General features: G+C 38.3%; 1 protein-coding gene and 1 long non-coding RNA gene across 6 annotated transcripts in view; one reads left to right on the top strand and one right to left on the bottom strand.

Moving 5' to 3' along the window:
* On the top strand, positions 1-21,363 carry LY96 (lymphocyte antigen 96). Of its 3 annotated transcripts, none has more exons than XM_077876531.1 (5): positions 11-247; positions 7,784-7,873; positions 11,366-11,422; positions 19,954-20,006; positions 21,237-21,363. In XM_077876531.1, the coding sequence occupies exons 1-5, from the start codon at positions 136-138 to the stop codon at positions 21,333-21,335; spliced, it is 411 nt and encodes a 136-aa protein (XP_077732657.1). In that variant the 5' UTR covers positions 11-135; the 3' UTR covers positions 21,336-21,363. The 3 variants fall into 3 exon arrangements, with proteins under 3 accessions (XP_077732658.1, XP_077732657.1, XP_077732654.1); XM_077876528.1 differs by having other exon boundaries at positions 20-247; positions 11,294-11,422; XM_077876532.1 differs by lacking the exon at positions 7,784-7,873 and having other exon boundaries at positions 1-247; positions 11,294-11,422.
* The window catches only part of LOC144300489 (uncharacterized), a 66,105-nt gene continuing 45,746 nt past the window's right edge, over positions 2,077-22,435 (bottom strand). For 2 of the 3 annotated variants that reach the window (XR_013367159.1, XR_013367161.1), the window contains 2 exons: positions 12,812-12,889; positions 2,077-2,383 (listed from right to left, as the gene is read on the bottom strand). This is a non-coding gene — a long non-coding RNA (uncharacterized LOC144300489). Of the gene's footprint in view, positions 2,384-11,640; positions 11,720-12,811; positions 12,890-22,435 lie in introns of all 3 variants that reach the window. The other variant, XR_013367160.1, reaches the window with a different exon arrangement.

The raw sequence follows: 22,435 nt of genomic DNA, 5'->3' as shown, positions 1-22,435 counted from the left end.
AATATACACGAAAGAGGAAACTCAGGAGAGAAACTCAGAAATCATGTGACCAATGACTAAGTTAAATTTTTCTGCTTACTGAAAGGGACGAGTCAGAGTCTCCCTGTATTTTTAAAGTTTTGAGGATACCAAATCATGTTTCCGTTTATGCTTTTTTCTACTCTGTTTTCTTCCATATTCACTGAACCTGGGGAGCAATATTGGATCTGCAACTCCTCTGATGCCAGTGTTTGGTATACCTATTGTGGTAAGTAAAACAGCAACAAGTGGTACAGGGGTTAAGTTTTCATAAGAACTCCCTGCTGCTGTCTCAGGGACACAGGAAATGACGGTGTATTCCAGCTGCTGTTTGCAGCAAAGGTGATGGCTGCCCTGTGTGGATTTTCTCAATCCTTCACAGACCTTACCAGTCTCTAAACTGTGTTGTACTTAACCTCCGGCTGCTTCTGTTGTTCCCTGTAGTCAACTCTCTCCACCTTGAGCCCAGTTTCAAATTCTTCCCAGTTTTGGCAGAACTCTTTGCTTCTGAGCTTTTTGCCTCAGCCTTGAGAAGGTAGCCTTTTGGAATTGATTATTGCTCTGGTATGTGATATTTTTTCTTCTTCAGTACAGCAGTAGGAACATTAACAGGTGCTTTATAAGTACTTGTTCGAGGCTGTGACTTTTTTTTTTTTTTAATTTTTATTTATTTATGATAGTCACACACAGAGAGAGAGAGGCAGAGACACAGGGAGAGGGAGAAGCAGGCTCCATGCACCGGGAGCCCGATGTGGGATTCGATCCCGGGTCTCCAGGATCGCGCCCTGGGCCAAAGGCAGGCGCTAAACCGCTGCGCCACCCAGGGATCCCGAGGCTGTGACTTTTGAGGAGTCTTGGAGTCACCTCCTAATTTGGATGTTAGCCTGGTTCTGTCAGTTACCAGCTGTGTGACCTCGAGTAAAAAATACTTAGTCTCTCTGTGTCCCAGCTTTTTTGACTGTAAAATGAAAGTGATTTTATAAGTTTTATTTATTTATTTATTTATTTATTTATTTATTTGCTTATTTAAAGAGAGATTGTGGGGGGTGGGGCAGAGGGAGAGAAGAGAGGGGATCTCATGCAGGCTCCATGCCCAGTGTGGAGCCAAGGTGGGCCTTGATCTCATGACCCTGAGGTCATGACCTGAGCTGAAATCAAGAGTTGGATGCTTAACTGACTGAGCACCCAGGTGCCACCAAAAGTGATTTTTAAAATACAATTATTATTATTTTAAAAGATTTTATTTATTTATTCATGAGACACACAGAGAGAGAGGGAGAGAGAGAGAGAGAGAGGCAGAGACACAGGCAGAGGGAGAAGCAGGCTCCATGCAGGGAGCCCGACGTGGGATTCGATCCCAGGTCTTCAGGATCACACCCTGGGCTGAAGGTGGTGCTAAACCCCTGAGCCACCTGGGCTGCCCACCGAAAGTGATTTTAAAGCTGTTTTACGAGGATTGTTGAGTTTTCAGCACATAGCCACATACAAACAAGTATTGATTACTTAAAAAATCAGCCATACCCTAATGTTAACTAGCTGCATCATGGTTTTTTGTTTTTCCTCCCTATTTCTCTACAAATATCTGCCAGTCTGAAAGCACAGCATCAGGGCTAGACTGCAGTTTTGGTTTGGTATTTTCCACTGGTTTGCTCATCATGGGTTGACTGGTCTTTTCTACGCATTAGCCATATCAGGAACGTTTGATGCTTCTGCAAATGCTGGTTCTTTGAAATTCTGTTGGGAAAAAGGATTGGTGGTCTAATCATTTGAGGGAGACTTACAAATGTACTTTGAGTTCTGAAAAATTCTGAACCCTATTTAATCCAGATTTTCAATTTTATTTTATTTTATTTTTTGAGCATGTGTTGATTGTCTTGAGAAACACAGTCTGGCAAATACTAATACAAAGCTACTTACAGAGAATTAGAGTAATTGCCAGGTGTGAGGACAAGATTTAACTGTGTGACCAATCTTTTATTGTGGCTTTTTTTCCTATGTGTGGATTGCACTAAATTCCCTTGCAACTTATCTCTGAAATTTTTCTTTTTCTTTTTTTTTTTTAAGACTTTATTTATTTATTCATGAGAGACACACAGAGAAAGAGAGGCAGAGACACAGGCAGAGGGAGAAGCAGGCTCCATGCTGGGAGCCCAATGTGGGACTCGATCCCCAGACTCTGGGATCATGCCCTGAGTCAAAGGCAGATGCTCAGCTGCTTGAGCCACCCAGGTGTCCCTATCTCTGAAATTTTTCCATCCTACAAAGTCAGTTTACCTCTCCGCCTCTGGAAAGCCCCCCTAGTCCACTCTACTGCCAAGTTTCTCCTCTCCTTTGGCTTCTGGGTATCACACGTTGATTATGTCACCTTTAAAAAAAAAAAAAAGATTTTACTTTTAAGTAATTTCTACATCCAACATGGGGCTTGAACTTACAACCTCAAGGTCAAGAGTCACATGCTGGGGCACTAGGGTGGCTCAGTCAGTAGAGCATCTGACTCTTGATTTCGGCTCAGGTCATGTTATCATGGATCATGGGATCAAACCCCACATCTGGGTTCTGCATTCAGTGGGGAGTCTGCTTGAAGATTCTCTCCCTCTGCCCTTTCCACGAGTGCATCTTTGGACTACCTTCATTTATTTTTGTCCATGCCCATCTTCTATCTCAGGCAACCACCAATCTCTTCTCTATATCTATAAATTCAGTGTTTTATTTTGTAGATTCTGCATGTTACAGAGATTATACAGTATTTGTCTTTCTCTGCTCCTCATAGGCCATCCATGTTGTAAATTGGGCTTTTTTTCCTTGGTCATAAACTATTTAGTGATGAACATCTTTTGGTCAAATATTTGTGAACATCCGTGATTAAGTGAAATGACTGTTAATATAATTCATTCTATAAGAATTTTGTTGCAGGTAAACTCAATTAATTGAATGAGAGGTGTTAACATTAATTTTTTAAAGGTTATTAATTAATTACTTTATTTATTTATTTATAGAGTATGAGCAGGGGATAGGGGCAGAGGGAGAGGGAGAGACAATCTCAAGCAGATTCCACACTGACCCGGAAGCACATGGTGGGGCTAAATCCCATGGCCCTGAGATCACGACCTGAACCAAAACTGTTAGAATCTGATACTAACAGACTGAGTCAACCAGGTGCCCCTAACATTAATTTTAAGAGTTGCATTCAGGGGTAAATCCGCAAACCCTACTATCGTCTCTCTCCCCTACTTCTCAGTGCTTTTTATGAACTTCTCTTCTATACCTTTCTTGAAACTCTTTCTTCAGGAAGACTATTCATTAGCTTATTCATTCATTTATTTACCCATTTAACATTTACCATATCCCTAAGTACTTGATGTGTATTTTCTATTTTGAACCAATGGAATATGCATAAAGTGAAGAGAGTGGAGAGCCATGTTGACAGGAAAAGGTTAAAACATTCCAAAATAGAACAAGTAATTTTTATGAAAAATTTTTTATGAATTTTTTTTGTTTTTTTTCCTCCACACAGTTTAAAGTAATTCAGTATCTTCAGCTTCCACTTTAACAATATTAGGGAATTAAAACAATATTTATGTTATGGGAAAGTTTCTTTTCTGTATTTGTACAGTATTTTAAAATCCATTTTATGGTAGTAGGAACACTCTACACGAGATCTCACCTCTTCAGTATTTAAGTATACAACACAATATTATTGACTATAGACACACTGTCATACAGCAGAGGTCTAGAACTTATTCATCTTGCTTGACTGAATCTTTATGCCTGTTGGTTAGTAATTCCCCATCTCCTCCTACCCCCAGGCCCTAGCAACCACTATTCTACTCTTTGATTCTATGAATTTGACTATTTTAGATACTTCTGTAAGTGGAATCTTGCAGTATTTGTCCTTATGACCAGCTTATTTCCCTTAGCAAAATGTTCATAGGATTCATCCATGTTATAGCATATTGCAAAATTTCCTTTTTTAAAAAAATATTTTATTCATCTATTCATGAGAAACATACAGAGACAGGCAGAGACATAGAGGGAGAGGAAGGCTCCCTCCAGGGAGCTTGATGCAAGACTCGATCCCAGGACCTCGGGATCACGACCTGTGCCAGAGGCAGATGTTCAACCACTGAGTCACTCAGGTGTCCCCCAAATTTCCTTTTTTTCTTAAGGCTGAATAGTATTCCACTGTAAGTATAGACCACATTTTCTTTATCTATTCATCTATCTATAGACATTTAGGTTGCTTTCATATCTTGGGTATTGTGAATAGTGCTGCAGTGAACACAGAATATAGTTTTCTCTTTGAGATCCTGATTGAAGTTCTTCTGGATAAATACCCAGAAATGGGATTGCTGGATCGTGTGGTAGTTCTATTTTTAATTTTGCATTCATTTTACACCATTTTACATTCCCTCCAATGGTGTATAAGTGTTCCAATTTCCCTATATCCTTGCCAGCACTTGCCTTTTGCTTTTTTGTTAATAGCTATCCTGACAGGTGTCAGGTGATATCTCATTGTGATTTTGGTTTGCATTACTCTGATACTTAGTGATGTTGAACATTTTTTCATATACCCATTGGCCATTTGATTGTCTTCAGCCCATTTTTAAATCAGGTTATTGTTTTTTTTAAAAATAATTGAATTGTTAGAATTCCTTATACATTTTGGAGATTAACCCCTTATTGTCTATCAGTTTGCAAATATATCCTCCCATTCCATATGTTGCCTTTTCACTCTGTTGATTGTTTGCTGTGCAGAAGCTTTAGAGTTTGATGTAGTTCCACTTATCTCTGTTTTTTCTGCCTGTGTTTTGGTGTCATATTTAGAAATCATGGTCAAGATTGATGTCTTGAAACTTTTCCTCTGTCTTCTTCTAGGGCTTTTACAGTTTTGAATCTTATATTTAAGTCTTTAATCCATTTCGTGCTGATTTTTGTATATGGCATATGATAAGGGTCCAACTGGATTCTTTTGCATGTAGAAATCTAGTTTTCCCATCACCATTTGTTCAAAGGACCATCCTTTCCCTATTATGCATTTTTGGCATCCTGTTAAAGATAATTTGACAATATATGCATGAATTTATTTCTGGATACTCTGTTCAGGTCCACTGGTCTCTATGTCTGTCTTTATGTCAGCATCACACTATTTTTTATTACTGTAGTTTTGTAATATAGTTTGAAATTAGGAAGTGTGATGCCTTCAGATTTGTTCCTCTTTCTCAAGTTTAATTTGGCTATTTTGTAGTTCCATATGAATTTTAGAGTGGTCTTTTCTATTTCTGTAAAAAAAAATGCTGCTGAGGGGTGTCTGGGTGGCTCAGTTGGTTGAGCCTCTGACTCTTGACTTCAGCTTAGGTTGTGATATTGGGGTTGTGAGATTGAGCCCTGCTTTGGGCTCCACATTCAGTGTAGAGTCTGCTGGAGATTCTCTCTCCCTCTCCCTCTGCACCCCCACCCCCCACCTGCATGCTCTCTCTCTCTAAAATAAATAAATACATATTTTAAAAAATGCCACTGAGGTTTTGGTAGGGAACACATTGAATCTGTAGATTGCTTTGGGTAATATGGACATTTTAAGAATTTTAATTCTTTTAGGGCATCTGGCTGGCTCAGTCGGTATAGCATATGATTCAGTCTCGGGGTTGTCGGGCAGCCCGGGTGGCTCAGCGGTTTAGCACCGCCTTCAGCCCAGGGCATGATCCTGGAGACTTGGGATCGAGTCCCACATCGGGCTCCCTACATGGAGCCTGCTTCTCCCTCTGCCTGTGTCTCTGCCTCTCTCTGTGTCTCTCATGAATTAAAAAAAAAAAAAAAAAAAAAAAAAAAAATCTCGGGGTTGTCAATTCAAACCACACACTGGGTGTAGAGAATACTTAAAAATAAAATCTTAAAAAAAAAGAAAGAATACTATCTTCCAGTGAATGAACACAAGATGTCTTTCCATTGTTTGTGTCTTGTTGAATCTCTTTCATCAGGTTTCGTTGCTTTCAGTATATAAATCTTTCCCCTCTTTTATCAAGTTTAATCCTAGGTATTTATACTTTCAGGTATTTATTCTTTTAGATTGTTTTCTTAATTTCCTTTCAGGTAGTTCATTGTTAGTATATAGAGATTTTGTATGTTGACTTGGATCCTGCAATTTTCCTGAATTTGTTGATTAGTTATAATAGTTTTTTAATGAAGTCTTTAGGATTTTCTGTGTATGAAATTGTGTCTTGGGGAGCCTGGCTAGCTTTATCAGTGGAGCATATGACTCTTGACCTTGGGATTGTGGGTGTAAGCCCCACATTGGGTGTAGAGATTACTTAAAGATAAGATTTTTTTTTTTAAGATTTTATTTGTTTATTAGAGAGAGCGAGAGAGAGAGAGAACACAGGTAGTGAGGAGTGGTAAGGGAGAAGTAGACCTCCCACTGAGCAGGGAGCCAGTTGCAAGGCTTGATTCTAGGACCCAGGGGACATGGCTTGAGCCAAAGGCAGATGCTTAACTGACTGAGCCACCCAGGTGCTTCAGAAATAAAATCTTTTAAAAAAAGAAATCATGTCTGCATACAAGGAAAATTTTACTTCTTTCTTTTCAATCTGGATGCTTTTTACTTATTTTTCTTGCCTAAGTGATCTGACCAGGTCCTCTGGTGCTATGTAAGAAGGGGCTATCCTTGCTTTCTTGCTTTCTTTCTAATCTTAGAGGAAAACTCAGTTTTTTGTCATTGAGTGTAATGTTAGCTATGGGATTTTCATAAATGGTATTTATTATGTTAAGGCCATTTCCCTAGTTTGTTGAGAGTTTTTATCACAAAAGAGTGTTAAATTTTGTCAAAAGCATTTTCTGCATCTGTTGAAATAATCATGTGATTTTTATACTTCATTCTATTAATGTGGTATATTGCATTAATTAATTTTCTTATGTTGAAAACTTGCATCTAAGGGATTAAATCCCATTTGGTCATGGTGTATGAACCTTTTAATTTGTTGTTGAATTTAGTTTGCTAGTAGTTTGTTGAGATTTTTTATATCTATATTCACTAGAGTTATTGGCCCATAGTTTTCTTTTTCTGCAGTGTCTTTGTCTGGTTTTAGTATCAGGGTAATGCTGGGCTCATAAAATAAGTTTGGAAATGGCTGAGAGCTTTCAATTTTTTGAGAGCTTGTGGATTGGTATTCATTTTTATTTAAATGTTTGGTGGTAGAATTTACCCATGAAGCCATCTGGTCCCAGGCTTTTCTTTTTTGGGAAATTTTTGATTACTTATTCAATCTCTTTATTAGTTATAGGTCTGTTCTGACTTTCTAATTTGTTATTCCTTTGGGTATTTTCCTTAGAAAACTTGGGGCTCTGAATATATGAATCAACCTCTTGCTTCCTGAGTGAAGCTAGGGACTATAGGGGATCTTTTCCTGATTGTGCTGTTCCAGATGCAGGGGTTCTGGTAAAAGGATGTCCTCTACTGATCTTGGTGAGTCTGATTTAACATTCTCCTGAAATACAGGAAATTTTCAATTAATTTCTGATTTTTTGCAAAAGGAATTTGTCCATGGGTTGTTGCTAAATTGCTATGTTTGTGAGGAGAAGGAGGGTCTTGGACTTCTTACTCTGCCATTTTGCTGATGTCACTCCTCTAGGGAGTGAGATGTTTTTAACCACCCTCGATTTTTCTCATTACACAATTTTAATGGCATCTTTTGGAGAATGATGGTCAGAATACTCTGCTTACTAGAAATGATTTATAATATTTTATTGACATTATATTTATTCTTCCATTTAGATTACATGAAAGCCCCTATTTCAATAGATCTTAATCCCTGTATAGCAATGAAGGGAAGCAAGGGATATTTGCATCTTTACTACATTCCAAGTAAGTTCAATGTTTTGTTTTTGTAATTCAATGAAGAATGTTCAAGAAGTATTAATGATAAATTATTGTGTTCCAAATGTGCATGTATTAGTTTTCTATTTCTATGTGATAAATTACCACATTTTAGCGGCTTAAAACAGAACACATCTATTATCTTGCAGTCTTTGGGTGTCAGTAGTCTAGGCATGGCTACGTTTTGTCTGCTTCAGGATCTCCCACAAGGTTTCAATTAAGGTGTCAGCCAGGACTGGAGCCTTTTCTGAATGTTCAAGTAGGGAAGAAGCTAACAACCACTTCTAAGCTCATGTGGTTGTTGACAGTATTCAATTCCTGTCTGGCTGTTGGACAGCATTCTGTGCCTTGCCATATGGGCCTTTTCAACATGGCTTTTTGCTTCATCAAAGCCAGCAGGAAGGACAGTCAGCTAACAAGATAGAAGTCAAAATCTTCTTATGTAGCCTAATCATGGAAGTGTCACTCTATCACCTTTGCTGTATGCTATTTGTTAGAAGCAAGCCACGAGGCTAACTCACACTCATGGGGAAGGGGATTACATATGGCATGAGGGTAAAATGTAAATAACTCGAGACTCCTAATAATCTAATAGGTATATCCTTTGTCAACCATTAACTATTCAGCTCATTAATAAGTAAAGCCGGGTTTCCACTAATCAAAGATCTGTAATAAGCAAGCCACAACTTTTTTATTTTTTAATAATGATGATCTTTCTAAGAAAAACTATGATGATGATGGGATGAAAGAAGGCAATGATTTTTTGTTTTATTTTGTGGTGTGTCTTGTTTTTCCTCTCTATGATTTTATGTGTCATCATCAGCTTAGTAAAAATGAAACTGAGTGCTGGTTACAGCATTAGGATGGATGAGTATCTGTGGAAACATACAAAATGCTCTTCCTCTTTTCCTCGTCAGCTCTGTTGCCTCTAAGTCCTAGGATCCTAGGAAACTTCAGTTCTAACCATCATCATTATCATTATTGTCTTAATCATCACTAATATAATTTATATCCTAACTTATATTTATTTAATAAATTTCATTGCTGGTAATTTGTTCAAATTTTCTATTTCTCTGATTCAGTTTTGGAAGTTTACATGTTTCTAAAAATGTATCCATCCCTCTAGGTTGTCCAATTTGTTGGCATGTAATTTTTCATGATGTTCTCTTATAATCATTTGGATTTCTGTGGTATCGGTTGTTATTTCTCCTCTTTCATTTCTGAGTTTATTTATTTGAGTCCCTTCTCTCTCTCTCTCTCTCTCTCTCTCTCTCTAATGAGTCTAAGAGTCTGACTAAAGGTTTATCAATTTTGTCAAACTTTTCAAAGAATCAGCTCCTGGTTTCATTGATTATTTAGTCATATTTTCCCTGAGCTTCCCTAGAATGTATTGGAATGTCTGTATAAAATGTGGGGCCATATTCATAGAAATCAACCTTATTTTTATGGGCCTATAGCTACTTAAATTCAATAAGAGCTAAAACAACTTGAAGCAAAAATAAGTTGGGGATGGAAATTATTTATTTTGAGACTATAGCTTTGCTAGCAAATTATTTGTGTACTATTAACTGATTAATAAAAAAATAAATAAAGCTGGACTTTAACCCTCCTTCAAAGTTATATCTGAAAGTTCTTGGAGTTGTCTTAGCTGAGCTCAGAAACAGTCTTTTTTGTCACCGTGTAAAGCTACTGTGTTTCTTATTTCTCACTATGACACCTACATTGGTATCCCTGGCCTACTGAGCCATACACGTGGTATCTCACTTTGTCTATTGTTCGTGTGCCTAAAATGACCACAGTGATGCCCAGGAGCAAGGAGCTTCTCAAGATGTATACTGTTGAGATGTCAAAGCAGCATATCCTTTCTTGAATCATGCTGTGTTCCGTGCAGAAATGAAAGAAGTTTTATTGTCTTGAATCGTCATTGGTACCACAACAGTACCACCATCTACTCATGTCTCAAGGAATTCCCTGTGAGAACAGCCCATCAACTTCTACACATATCCCTGCTTTTGGAGTGGTGCAGGCCGTTCATGGAGTGAACCATGGAACTATTATTTAAAACAGATCCTATGATGTTCTTTTCTACACTTTGCCATGAAAGTAGAGATATAGAGACAAATTAGGTAGTTTGGTGATATTTTAGGCTCAGAGTAATGAGGGCCTGCATTAAGAGAGTGATGATGAGGATAAAAAGAAGACTAGTAAGATTTACTAGGACCGGGAATTCTAATGCCTATATAGTGATGAAGACAAAGAAGTCAATTTTGGATCTGTTCAGTGAGACAATGAGCAACATTTGAGTAGAGATACTGAACGCATATGTGGGACAGGTGCTCAGGAGAAAGGTTGAGACTAAAGATGATGAGTTGGGAATTAACACCCTATGTGGTACTTAAAGCCAGGGTGTATGTGCAACGTGAAAATTGAGAACCCAGGACGCAACTCTAAGAAAGAGAAGCCAATGAGGAGAAGGAATCAGAGAGGTTGGAGGATAACTAGAAGAGAATGGTAGCACCAAAGCCAAAGGAAGGAGTTTTGAGGAAGTAACTGGCATTTCTGTTAAGCATACCAAGTTCAGGTTAAAGATGGAAAAGTTTTCTTTTGATTTTGGCTCTAATGAGTCATGGGGACTTTATTAGGAAAATATTTTCAGAGAGGTAGTGGTTATAATAATTTTTTAAAAAGTAATCTTTATACCCAATATGGGACTCAAGGTCATGACCCTGAAATTGAGAGTTCCATGCTCTATCTACTGAGCCAGCCATGAGCCCCACAATAATTGTTTTTATCATAAAAAAAGATTGTACGTATTTTCCAGTTGGGCCAACTGAATAAATTAGAAGAGTTGAGCAAAATGCAGTGTTTAATGGAATTTTCCATGTTAAACGGTATTAGGGAGACCATGAGGAAATCATAAGATAACTTGTGTAATTTTTAATAAAAAGGTTGTTTTATTCTTCAAGAATTCTTTCATCAAAACTCCTAAAAAAGTGGGCATGAGTTGATTATTCTTATTTCTTTTCCTTCCCCTTTCTTTTTTCTTGAACCTCCTAGCACAACTGTAACTAGAACTGGAAATTTTACATCTCCGTTTGATAGTTTTCTCAGAAACATAGGCTCCTCTTTTCAGGCATAGCATACATAATTCTTCCTGTAGAATATTCTGTTTGGTTACAGTCTACTAATTATTCTCTTAGAACTTCAGTTTTCTCATGTGTTACACAGGAATAGCAAGAAGTTTTTGTGATGATTTAATGAAGTGATGTAGCAATGCCCACATGGTAAGTTGTTGTGATGATTAAATGAAACAAAGTGTCAGGCAAGTGTAAGTGTAAGGTACACATTAATTATTATTTATAAAAGAATCTATTATTTGAAGGACTAATGGTATTTTTTCTTTTTAAGGAAGAGATATTAAAAAACTATATTTCAATCTCTATATATCTTTTAACTCCATGAATTTACCAATGCGCAAAGAAGTTATTTGCCGAGGATCTGATGATGTTTATTCTTTTTGCAGAGCTCTGAAGGGAGGTAAGCATTTAATTCGTATTATTTTCATAATAGAACATAATAGTTTATGAGAATGTTCTGAATATTAAATGCACTGAAAATGTGCCATTCCTTTTCTGATAATTTTTTCATCCAAAGTTTTTACTTTAAACAGCTTAAGTATTTTACAATTATGTTACTGAATTATTATGAAGATGGTACTTATTTAAGTGTGTTTGAAGGTATATTAAAATTTTTACCTTGTTTAGTTTAATGTTGTACATTTGCCCTTGGTTATGGATCCCTTTTTCTAAACATTACGTTTGTTATAGAATCTCACTGAACCGCAGTCAAGGGAACAGGATTGGTGGAATCAGTAGGGAAAGAAAAAAAGGAATTAAAAAAAAAAGTTATTAAAAACAAACCTCACTAGATTTTTCTACCATGTTTTCTTCAATATCTTTCTCCACTTCTTTCCATCCTGTTGTTATTCACAGAATCACAAAATTTCAGAGCTTAGAACCTTAAAGGTCACTTACTGCAAACTCATGAATTTTTCCTTAATAATTTTTAACTAGTATTTTAAATAGCTTAAATGTTTATAAATATTATACTATCACATTTTACCAAAAATTGGGAAGTATAAACAAGAATGTCACAGAATAATATTTCTAAAAACATTTTGGAGTATTTCCTTCTAATTTTTCAATGAATGTACATTGCTGCTGTACTTTTAAGTATACCACACTATAATACTTTTCCTTTATGTTTTTTTTTAAAGATTTTATTTTTAATTGATCTCTACAGCCAACATGGGGCTTGAATTTACAACCCCAAGATTACGAGTCACATGTTCTACCAACTGAGACTGCCTGGTGTCCCAGTAATTTTCTTTTTAAAAATTATTGTATTTAATTTTTTGACTAGATAATCCATGTGATTCAAAAACCAAAGTATAAACATTACATGTGAAACATCTCCCTTAGTGGGTATGCTGTGGTTTTTTTAACCATAATCCATGGGGCACCTGGGTGGCTCAGTGGTTGAGCATCTGCCTTTGGCTCAGGTCCTGATCTCAGGATCCTGGGATTGAGTGCCACATCAGGCTCCCCTCAGGGAGCCTCCTTCTCCCTCTGCCTATGTCTCTTTCTCTCTCTCTGTGTCTCTTATGAATAAATAAATAAAATCTTAAAAAAAAAACCATGATCCTGTTGGATATTAGTTTCCTTCTGATATTTTTTACTATTATAAATAATATCGCAATAAATATATTTCTGTATATAATCTTCCTTATATTTTATATTTGAATATGTTTGCAAGAAGTTATATATAACTCCTAGGGAAGTATCTGAGCATAATTGGGTTAACTACATTAGTGGTTTTGTCTACGTAGGCCAAATCACTTTTCTAAAGGAATGTATCAACATATACCTTACATCACCAGAAATGTGTATGTACAGTAGTTTAATCTCTGTCTTGTTAATCTCTGTCTGTCTTGGACATCATCATCTAAAAAAGAAGAAGTTTAAAAAAACCTATTAGGTTAAAAAAAACAATTGTTTTATTGACATTTAAAAATTACTATTGCAGTTGAATATTTTCCTTTACAATTAGTTACCATTATAACCTGTGCCATCTCTTGTTTAAAAAAAAAGATTTTAGGTAGGGGCTCCTAGGTGGCTCAGTCAGTTAAGCGTCTGACTCTTGATTTTGGCTCAGGTCATGATCTCAGGGTTGTGAGATCAAGCCCTGTCTTAGGCTCCCTGCCCAGGGGGGAGTCTGCTTGGGATTCTCTCTCTCCCTTTCTCTCTACTCTCCCTACCCCCAGCTCTCTTTCTCTCTCTCTTAAAAAAAAAAAAAAAAAAAAAAGGATTCTAGGTAGGTTATATGCATACATCAAATTTAGCAACATAGCATCAGTTAGATACAGATGGGACAAAAAATGATAAAGATTGGGAATTAATGGAATGAGGGTACTATAAAAATTCATAACAGGCTTATACTGGCTTTGACATTTACATCAATTTGATTATACATTTTCTAGCGGTCATTAAGAAAATTGTTTCTAAGTACATCAATTTTTTATTGTGTTAGTGAAGCTTTGAGATGTATCCCCTAGCCAACCATCTCTCCACAGTCCTGACTTGTCTGCCACCCCCAAAACATATGCAAATAATGGAGCTGGCATTGCTTCTAAGTCTGGGCTCAGAGTTGGAAAGACCGGAGTCTCTGTCCCACCTTTTCCACCTACCAGCAATGTGGCCTTGGGTGTGTTATTTAACCTTTATCAGCCTCATTTTCCTCATCTGTAAAATGGGGACAGTGAAGCCTATTGGACTCATGATTTTAAGGATATAATTAGAGAATGCATAAAGAAAGGGTTAGTACTGTGCTCAGAATAAGAATTCAAGATGTCTGGTTCTTGAATAATAAATATTCATATGGGTAATAGGAGGCCTTTTATTCCTGATTTTATAGTCCTGTCATTTTTACAAGTAAGGAGGCCGATGCCTGGAGTGATTCAAAAATGTATCCTTGGCCATTTGGAGCTAGTAACAGAGTAGCCTCATGACTCTTAAGGCTCACTCTTCCACTGTACAATGCTTTCTCTTTGAAAGAAAAAAAACTCTTAGAAGATTATTGTTTTTTTTTTTTAAACAACTGTTCCATAATCCCTCCTAATCTCTGCGAGATTATGTTGACATTTTATATGAATTTTTAAAGTTTCACTTTCTTGAGATTTAAGATGTGTCAGACTCAGCCCAGTCTGTTGGCTCTCCCTCCCTCCCTCATTTCCTTTCACAAACATCTGTTGAACCTAATTTGAGCAAGTCATGATTTAGGCTCTGGTGATCCAAAGTTGAATGATAGGTTCTCTCTCCTCAGAAGGTCCCTCTGTACTGGGAAAGACAGTCCCGGGAACAAAAATTATAATGAAATGTCATAAACGTTGATAGATTTATATGCTCCTGGTTTTAACTATATAGTTATCAATTTGCTGTGGTAGAACTCAGATACGGTTTCAGAGAGTTATTTTATTAAAGTCTTGAATCTGAGAACATCAGAGAGGAGGAGGAAGGACATTCCTTGGAGAGGAGACAGCATATGCAAACGCATCTAGCCATGAAAGAATATGGTTTGTTTGGAGAGTAGTTTTGTAGTTGGAGCAGAATGTGCTGTGGGCAATTGCTGGAGATGAGCCTGGGAAAGGGGGCAGAAGCACACATGTAAGTCATGCACAAAATATTGGCCTGCATCTTGTCATCAGTGGGTAGAGATGACCCACTGAGATTTTCAGTGTTGCAGCTAACTAGTGTCCATATGGAAGGAGGCGGGGGTTGGCTGAGACAGGAAAATGGGATGGAAGGAGGAGCAGCCAGGAGGCTGTGTGAGAGACTAGGACAGCTGAACAAAGATGGTGGCCTTGGAGCAGAGGGGAGGAGAAGAAAGAGGGCATATTTGGAGGTAGAATCGGCAGGACAATCGCCGATTGATTTGATGTGGCAGCCAGAAATTAGGTAAATTCAAAGACTAGTAGAGGGCCAGTGACGGGGATTAATGGAAGTGGTATTATCTGAAATGATGTGTACAGAAGAAGGGGCAGATTTTTAAAGAGAAAGCAATGGGTTCTGGTTTGGGCATATTGAGCTCAAGGTAATTTTGGAACACTCAAATAAACATGTCCATCTGGTAGCTGAGTATATGGGCTCAGAGCTCAGGGCATTCTGATTTAAGAAGCACTGATGCTATCAAGAGACCCTTGAAAATTTGGGAATCAAATTAGTAAGTACCATACGTATCTACTTTTAAAATAATTTTCCTTTTTGTATTTGTTACAGAAGTCATATATTTTTAGGATATGGTATTTAGAAAAAAATAGGCAAGCAAAAATAAAAATTACCCACAATTTTACGACTTCTTATAAGCACACGCGCACACACACACACACAGACACACACACACACACTTTGTTTCTTTTAAAAACATGTTTGAGGGGAACCTGGGTGGCTCAGTCAGTTAAGTGTCTGCTTTTGGCTCAGGTCATGATCTTCAGGTCCTGGGACTGAACCCCACATTGGGCTCCCTGCTTAGTGAGAGGTCTGCTTCTCTTTATCCCTCTCCCCACCACCCCTGCTCATGCTCATGCTCTCTCTCTCAAATAAAGACAATTGTATTTTATTTTTTCAGTAAGCTACACTCTCAGTGTGGGACTTGAACTCATAACCCTGAGATTTAGAGTCATATGCTCTATAGACTGAGCTTCTCTCTCTCTCAAATAAACAGATAAAATAAAATCTTAAAAAAACACATTTGAAAATAAATAAATGGATACTTCAAAGGCATCTTAAATTTAATTATCTGTTAGCCCTGTTTCCAGAATCTTCCAGAAAGGTTGCTGTAACAAAGTACCACAAACTGGCTGGCTAAGAACAACAGATATTTAATGTCTGACAGTCTGGAAACCAGAAGTCCAAAATCAAAGTATTGGTGGGGTTGTGCTCCCTCTGATGGGGAGAAGGACAGATCTACTCCAGGCCCATCTCCCAAGATTCTGAAGGCCCAGGTGCTTCTTGCCTTGTAAATGGCCATCTTCTTCCTGTGTCCCTTCACAGTCTTCTCTCCATGCATTTCTGTCTGTGTGTCTAAATTTCCCCTCTTTATAAAGACAGGCGTATGAGATTAAGGCCCACCTTAATGACCTCATCTTGACCATCCTGCAAAGGTGCTGTTTCCAAATAATGCCATGCCCACAGGTACTGGGGGTTAGGACTTCAACATCTTTTTGAGGGACACAATTCAACCCATAACACCATCTAAGGCTTAGGTCCTGTATTTTGCATGATTGTCACGAAAAGCGTGCTGGACCACAAGTGAGCTGCATGGGAAGAATAGAGAGGAAGCCTAAGCAGGGGTTCTATCTTCCTTTCCTCTGGCTCTGCCTCAATTCTCCCCTGGCTTCTTGAACGTGGGGAGAAGCTTCAAGCTAACCTCCTCTAAGAGTAGAATGGGCTATATGAGCAACATATGAGCTTTCTAAGAGAGACAAAACAACGGAAAAAGACTACCCCCTTCAGAGAAGGTTAGTGCCCCTTCTTCCCACCTGACCTGGTGAACATTTGGACAGTCTCCCCAGATAGAAATCTCAGAGTTACCCTTGATTTCTTTCTCAAATCCTCAAGTCTTGTCCATCTCCTTTCCTTTCTCTCTCATACAAAGTTTTCAGGATTGGCTTCACAACCAGGGCCTCATATTCAGAGGGCTTCATATTTAGAGTTTAATATGTTGTGATAATAGTCTTGAGATTCTTAATAATTTTATCTTTGAGTGTGTGTTTTGTAAGTGTAGTCTGATAGGACAATGAGGCATGCATGCAACTCCCCCAGATGGGTTCTTGGCTCCCTGCTACCCACTGCTCTGCTGGCACCCTGGGCCCTGCTTGATAACCCCTTCCCAGTTACAACCAGTGACCCCTGCCACCTGGTGGGGGCCTTGGATGCAAGGAGAGTCAGGATCAGGTGAAGGGGACCTGCAGTGTCTGAAGTGGGATGTGGCCACTCCACCAGGGCTGGCACTGTTCAATGGGTGACTAGTTGGGGGCAAGGCTGCCTCCCCACCAATGGGTAGCTCATGCAGGTATTACATGGAGGTTGCAAAACCCCTGAGGGTCACTCGTGGGACAGCAAGCCAGTGGGAAGGAAAGAAGTCTGATTTGTCTTCTCTGCTCCCATGTGAATCATGAGGCAAATGGCAGCATAGGGGAGGGGGACCTTAGGCAGCTGTCAGGCCCACACTTGGCACAGGTGCCCCATCATGAAGCAAAGATACCCTGGGTATCTTTGAGCTTCTATACTCCCCTTTCACTCAGTGCCAAGAGAATATTCCCTTGGATCATTCCATGCCTGGGGAGATCTTCTCTTCCTTTTTTCAAATTTCCTGAGTCAAGCTTATATGAATTTTCTCTCTGGTCAGCTTGACATACCTTCTGGGGATGAGCTACCAAATACAAATTGTGTAAATCTGTGATTCTACCTCAGAGTTGAAAGCTCTGATATTTGTGTTTTAAGCTGTCATTGTGCAATATAAAGATGAATGGTAATTTAAAATTGTGTTTGACTTCAAATGATATTACATAGCAAATATATCATGGCAAGTCTAGAGAAAGACTGTGGAAGAAAGGAAAAAGCTTTATATTTCCATACCTTGAATAGGATGTCTCTCCTGCTTTTTGAATAAGAGGCCCCCATTTCCATTTTACACTTGGCCTTGCAAATTATGTAGCTGAGCTGGAGACTCAGGGACCAGATACTAGGGAGCTGGAGATTCAGAAGTGATCAAAGCAAAGCCCCTGTCCTCATGGAACTTGTAAACTAGTAAGCAAGCTCATAACTTAGTCATGACGGATCCCTGGGTGGCGCAGCAGTTTGGCGCCTGCCTTTGGCCCAGGGTGCGATCCTGGAGACCCGGGATCGAGTCCCACGTCTGGCTCCCAGTGCATGGAGCCTGCTCCTCCCTCTGCCTGTGTCTCTGTTTCTCTCTCTCTGTGTGACTATCATAAATAAATAAAAATTTATAAACAAAACAAAACAAAACAAAACTTAGTCATGAAATTACATAAAAATGAAATAAGATTCGGTTTATGAAAAGTACTCTCAAGGAAAGCAGCAGGCTGATGAGATAGACCAGATTTATCCACACAGGAAGGCACCTGAATTGGTGGGCATGGAGGCATTTACTTCTTCTCCTCACCTCTGTCACTACCCCCTGGCCTTTCACTGGTCTCCCTGAGTCTTAGTGCCCCCTTAAACCCATATCCACAACATGGTAACCCATGTTTCTAATCACAATCTGACCATTTCACATCCTTGGATGTTCTTTCATTGCCTCCATTCTCTCAAATGGAACCTGAGCCCATTTATGTTTACTTCTTCAGATTTACTTCTAAGCATTCCTAGTCTTTGTTGCTTTAATAATGCTGAGCCACTTGCAGGGTGTATGTGTTAGTCACACTGATTTTCACTTTCCTGCCTTTGCTCCTCTTTTTCATCCCTTTGGAATGTCCTTCTGTTCCTTCCTCCCCATCCTTTAAGACAATTCAACTCATTTCCTTCTTTTTTCTAGAATCTCTTCCCACGCCATCTTGTGAATAACAGTAATTATAATATCAGTGGTAATATTAATGACATCATTATTATTCACAAGATGCCCCGGGAAGAAGGTCTAGAAAGGAGAAGGAATAACATTTAATGTTCTATTAAATAACATTTTCATGTTAATAAAATATAAGGAGTGCTACATTCCAGGCATTGTTCTGAGCACCTACAAGTGTTAAGTCGTAGAGCCTCATGTTATCCCTGTGAAGTAGGTGTTATTATCCATTGCCATTTTACTAAAGCACAGAATAGTTAAATGACTTGCCCAAAGCCACACTCCAAGTAAGTAGAGGAGCTAGCTGGGATTCAGATCCAGAACCATCACTCTCATAAAAAATGCTACACTGCCTTTATTCTTGCTACATCTTTTTATACCATTGTATCTGTATCTTTGTATCTTTACACGCCTATGTCCCCAATAGACTTCAACTATTTGAGAGAAGGAACAGTGTGTACTAGCCTATTGTCTCCTCAGTCCCTGGTACATAGTTTTTTTCAATAAATACTTGTTGAACTATTAAATTTGAAATGGAGTGGCCTTGAATAAAAAATCATGGCATCATGAAAATATGATCACTTGTGCTAAGCTCAAGAACTAATATCTCAGTGTATTAATACCCTGAATAAGGATATACTCTGAAGCAAATAGATGTTTTTTTTATGAAAATAGAAGTACATATATGTAGAAAAAGTCTATTCATTTGCCATTAAGGATTGTCTTTAGCTAGTTAGGAGAATTATAGTTTGCGTTTGACTATATTACTTCAAAAGAGATTTTTGGCCACTATTGCTTTTGTTAGAGATTCAAAACATTTCTACTTTTCTTTTTTCTTTTTTCTTTTTTTCATTTCTACTTTTCTATCCTCATCCTGTAAATTCACTCCTTTGGAGTTCCTGATTAGGTCAGTGGAATGTGGTGTGTCCTGCACTCCCGACTCTGTGTTCCACAGCATCTGTGGGGCCAGGCCCATGGCCTTGCATTTCAACAGTGACTACTCACGCTTCTCAGTGGTGGAATTGGAAGGAGATTTGGTATCCTGGCTGCTTCCCAACTCTCTCCTCCACCTTTAGGAAGACCTATTATTTCTTTGCTGAAGGAGCAGCAGTATTAAATATGTACATATATAATTTGGAATGAAACATATGAACACTAGCTTGTTCATTCATTCACTATTGAGACCAGTAGGCCTTAAAATTTTGCATCTCTTGAGGGATGAAATTTGGGCTGATACTGAGAGATGCGTGGGGTGGCAGAGGAAGCCATAGGAGAATCATAGGATGTAAAATTCATTACTTCTACAGTTTGCTTGGGATTATCTCTGCCAGTAGAAATGTAAAAGGTGCAGTCCATACTACATTTAAAAAAGAAAATCACCTAATGATGACCAATGTAACTTTTTGTATTTTGTATTTTGCTTGTAGAGACTGTGGATACAAGAATACCCTTCTCCTTTAGGGGAATACGATTTTCTAAGGTATTGTTTAAGAGTCATTTGTACTGTCTTAAGAATCTTTTGCAGTAACGAATATGTTAAAAATTTGAAACAAGCCATTCACAACTTCAGGAATAGTTATTGAACATTAAGGTGTTTAAACTTGTGTTTTTCACTTTTATTTAGTTTTTTTTTTTTTAACTTTTATTTAGTTTTGAAGGTATTTTGCTATTCTTTCCATAGAATATGGAAATATGGAAAAGTAACACGAAATCTTTTTCATTTATGTTTTTCCTCTAAACCTAAATGGCTAAAAGTAATATGAATGCTCATTATTAATATGTTGAATGATCTTTGGGTAAAAGCACTGTCCGACCGCTGTGTATAACTCAGTAACTGCCTCCATGAATAGTAATGATGTAATTTTAGATATTTGTATTTAGTTATCTGGCAATGAAATTTTGTACATGTTTCGCTTTGGATGACTATTTTATTTTTATTTATTTATTTTCTAAGATTTTATTTATTCATTCATGAGAGACACACACACACACACACACACACACAGAGAGAGAGAGAGAGAGAGCGGGCAGAGACACAGGCAGAGGGAGAAGCAGGCTCCATGCAGGGAGCCCGATGTGGGACTGGATCCCAGGTCTCCAGGATCACGCCCTGGGTGAAGGCAGCCACTAAACCACTGAGCCACCCAGGGATCCCCCTGGATGACTATTTTAAAATAAACTTCAACAATGCATATTCCTTACCTATTTTGTTCTAAAGGATATTGATTATTTGAAAATCTCACAGGCTAATTGCAAAAAACATCCTTTTATAATTGGGAAATAAATAGGTTTATGTTTACTGAATTCAAAGGCATTCAAAATTTCATCCTATTAGATTACAGAGATAATGATAACCAATTTAATTTAAAGGGCTTCTTCCTACTAAGACAAAATTCTTATAAAAATCTTACAAAATGGGGGCACCTGAGTGACTCAGTCAGCTAAGCCTTAGGGGTCTGCCTTCCGCTCAGATCATGATCTCAGAATTCTGGGATTGAGCTCTGAGATTTGAGAGATTCCAACTCCCAGAAGGCAGTCTGCTTCTCCCTCTCCCTCTGTCCCTCCCTCCCGCTCACATGTGTGCCCGCTCTCTCTCTCTCTCAAATAAGTAAGTAAATAAATAAATAAATACAATCTTTTTCAAAACAAAGTCTTACAAAATAGAAGCATCTAACATTTTATTTACTTCTATTTCTTATTTCTCATTTAGGGACAATACAATTGTGTTGCAGAAGCCATCTCTGGAGATACTGAAGAAAAGCTCTTTTGTTTGAATTTTACCGTCATACACCACCCTGATTTCAATTAGAATAAATAGAGTATATTTTTATTTTTCAGAGGTTTATTGTTCACTTAATTTTTTTTTCAGAGTGTATTAGTGTGCTAGGGCTGCTAGTGTATTAGTGTGCTAGTGTACAAAGTCAAATAGCACAGACTGGGTAGCCTGAACAATTAGAAATTTGTTTTCTCACAGTTTTGGAGGCTAAAAATCAGAGATAGAAGTGTGGGTGGGTTTGGTTCCTTTTGACTCCCTTCAGCTTGTAGATGGCTGCCTTGTAGATGGATGTGTCTTCACATGGTCTTCCCTCTATGTGTGTATCCTAGTCTCTTCTTATAAGGATACCATCACATTGGTTTAGGGAACCACTCTAATGACCTCATTTTACCTTAACTACCTTTTTAAAGGCAATAACTACAAATCCAGTTACATTCTGAGGCGCTGGGGGTTAGGGTTTAAGCATATGAATTCTGGAGGAGCAAAATTCAACCCATAACACACAGGTAATGAAATCTCTTGAACTGGTTGACTCCTCCCCATTTCCTGCCTCTCTACCCTGGGGCAAGTTACCAGCATTGCTCTCCTGGACAGTGCTTGCTTCGGCAGCACATATACTAAAATCTCCTGGACTACTCCCCCTGCTTCCTGTCTCATCTTTCTGCACCTGGTCAGGTGCCTCTGGTAAAGTATTCTCCACAAAGGCAGTTTCAAAAATACTTTCAAAATACAGGTCCAGTAATGTCACCACAATGCAAATGAAACAAAATGAAGTGAAGCCAAACAAGGTCCTGTCTCTTTTGATTTCTTTTAGAATAAAGTTGGAGTCTTTTTGAGAACCTGCCAGACCTTGGTCACTCTTTCCCCTTCCAGGCCCTTCTCCCTGCACCCTCCCTTTGCTTTTTCTGTTCCAGAATGTGCCATAGTCCTTCCCCTCTAGAATCTTTAGCCATAGTTTTCTCTGCCTCTACACTACTCCTCTACTCTGCCCTGCCCTTACCCCTTCACCTCTGTAATGGGTGTGGCTCTTTCTTGGCTCAGGTGCTACTTCCTCAGGGAATCATCAATGAGTAGTATGGAGTGCAACTTTTGCACTTTTGATGCTAAACAGTGGCACTCCTGAGTGAAATCAC

The sequence above is a fragment of the Canis aureus genome, chromosome 28 (genome assembly GCF_053574225.1).
Source record: "Canis aureus isolate CA01 chromosome 28, VMU_Caureus_v.1.0, whole genome shotgun sequence".
Lineage (NCBI taxonomy): Eukaryota > Metazoa > Chordata > Mammalia > Carnivora > Canidae > Canis > Canis aureus.
Note: the sequence above shows the minus strand (reverse complement) of the source record. Positions and strands in the feature narration are given on the sequence as shown.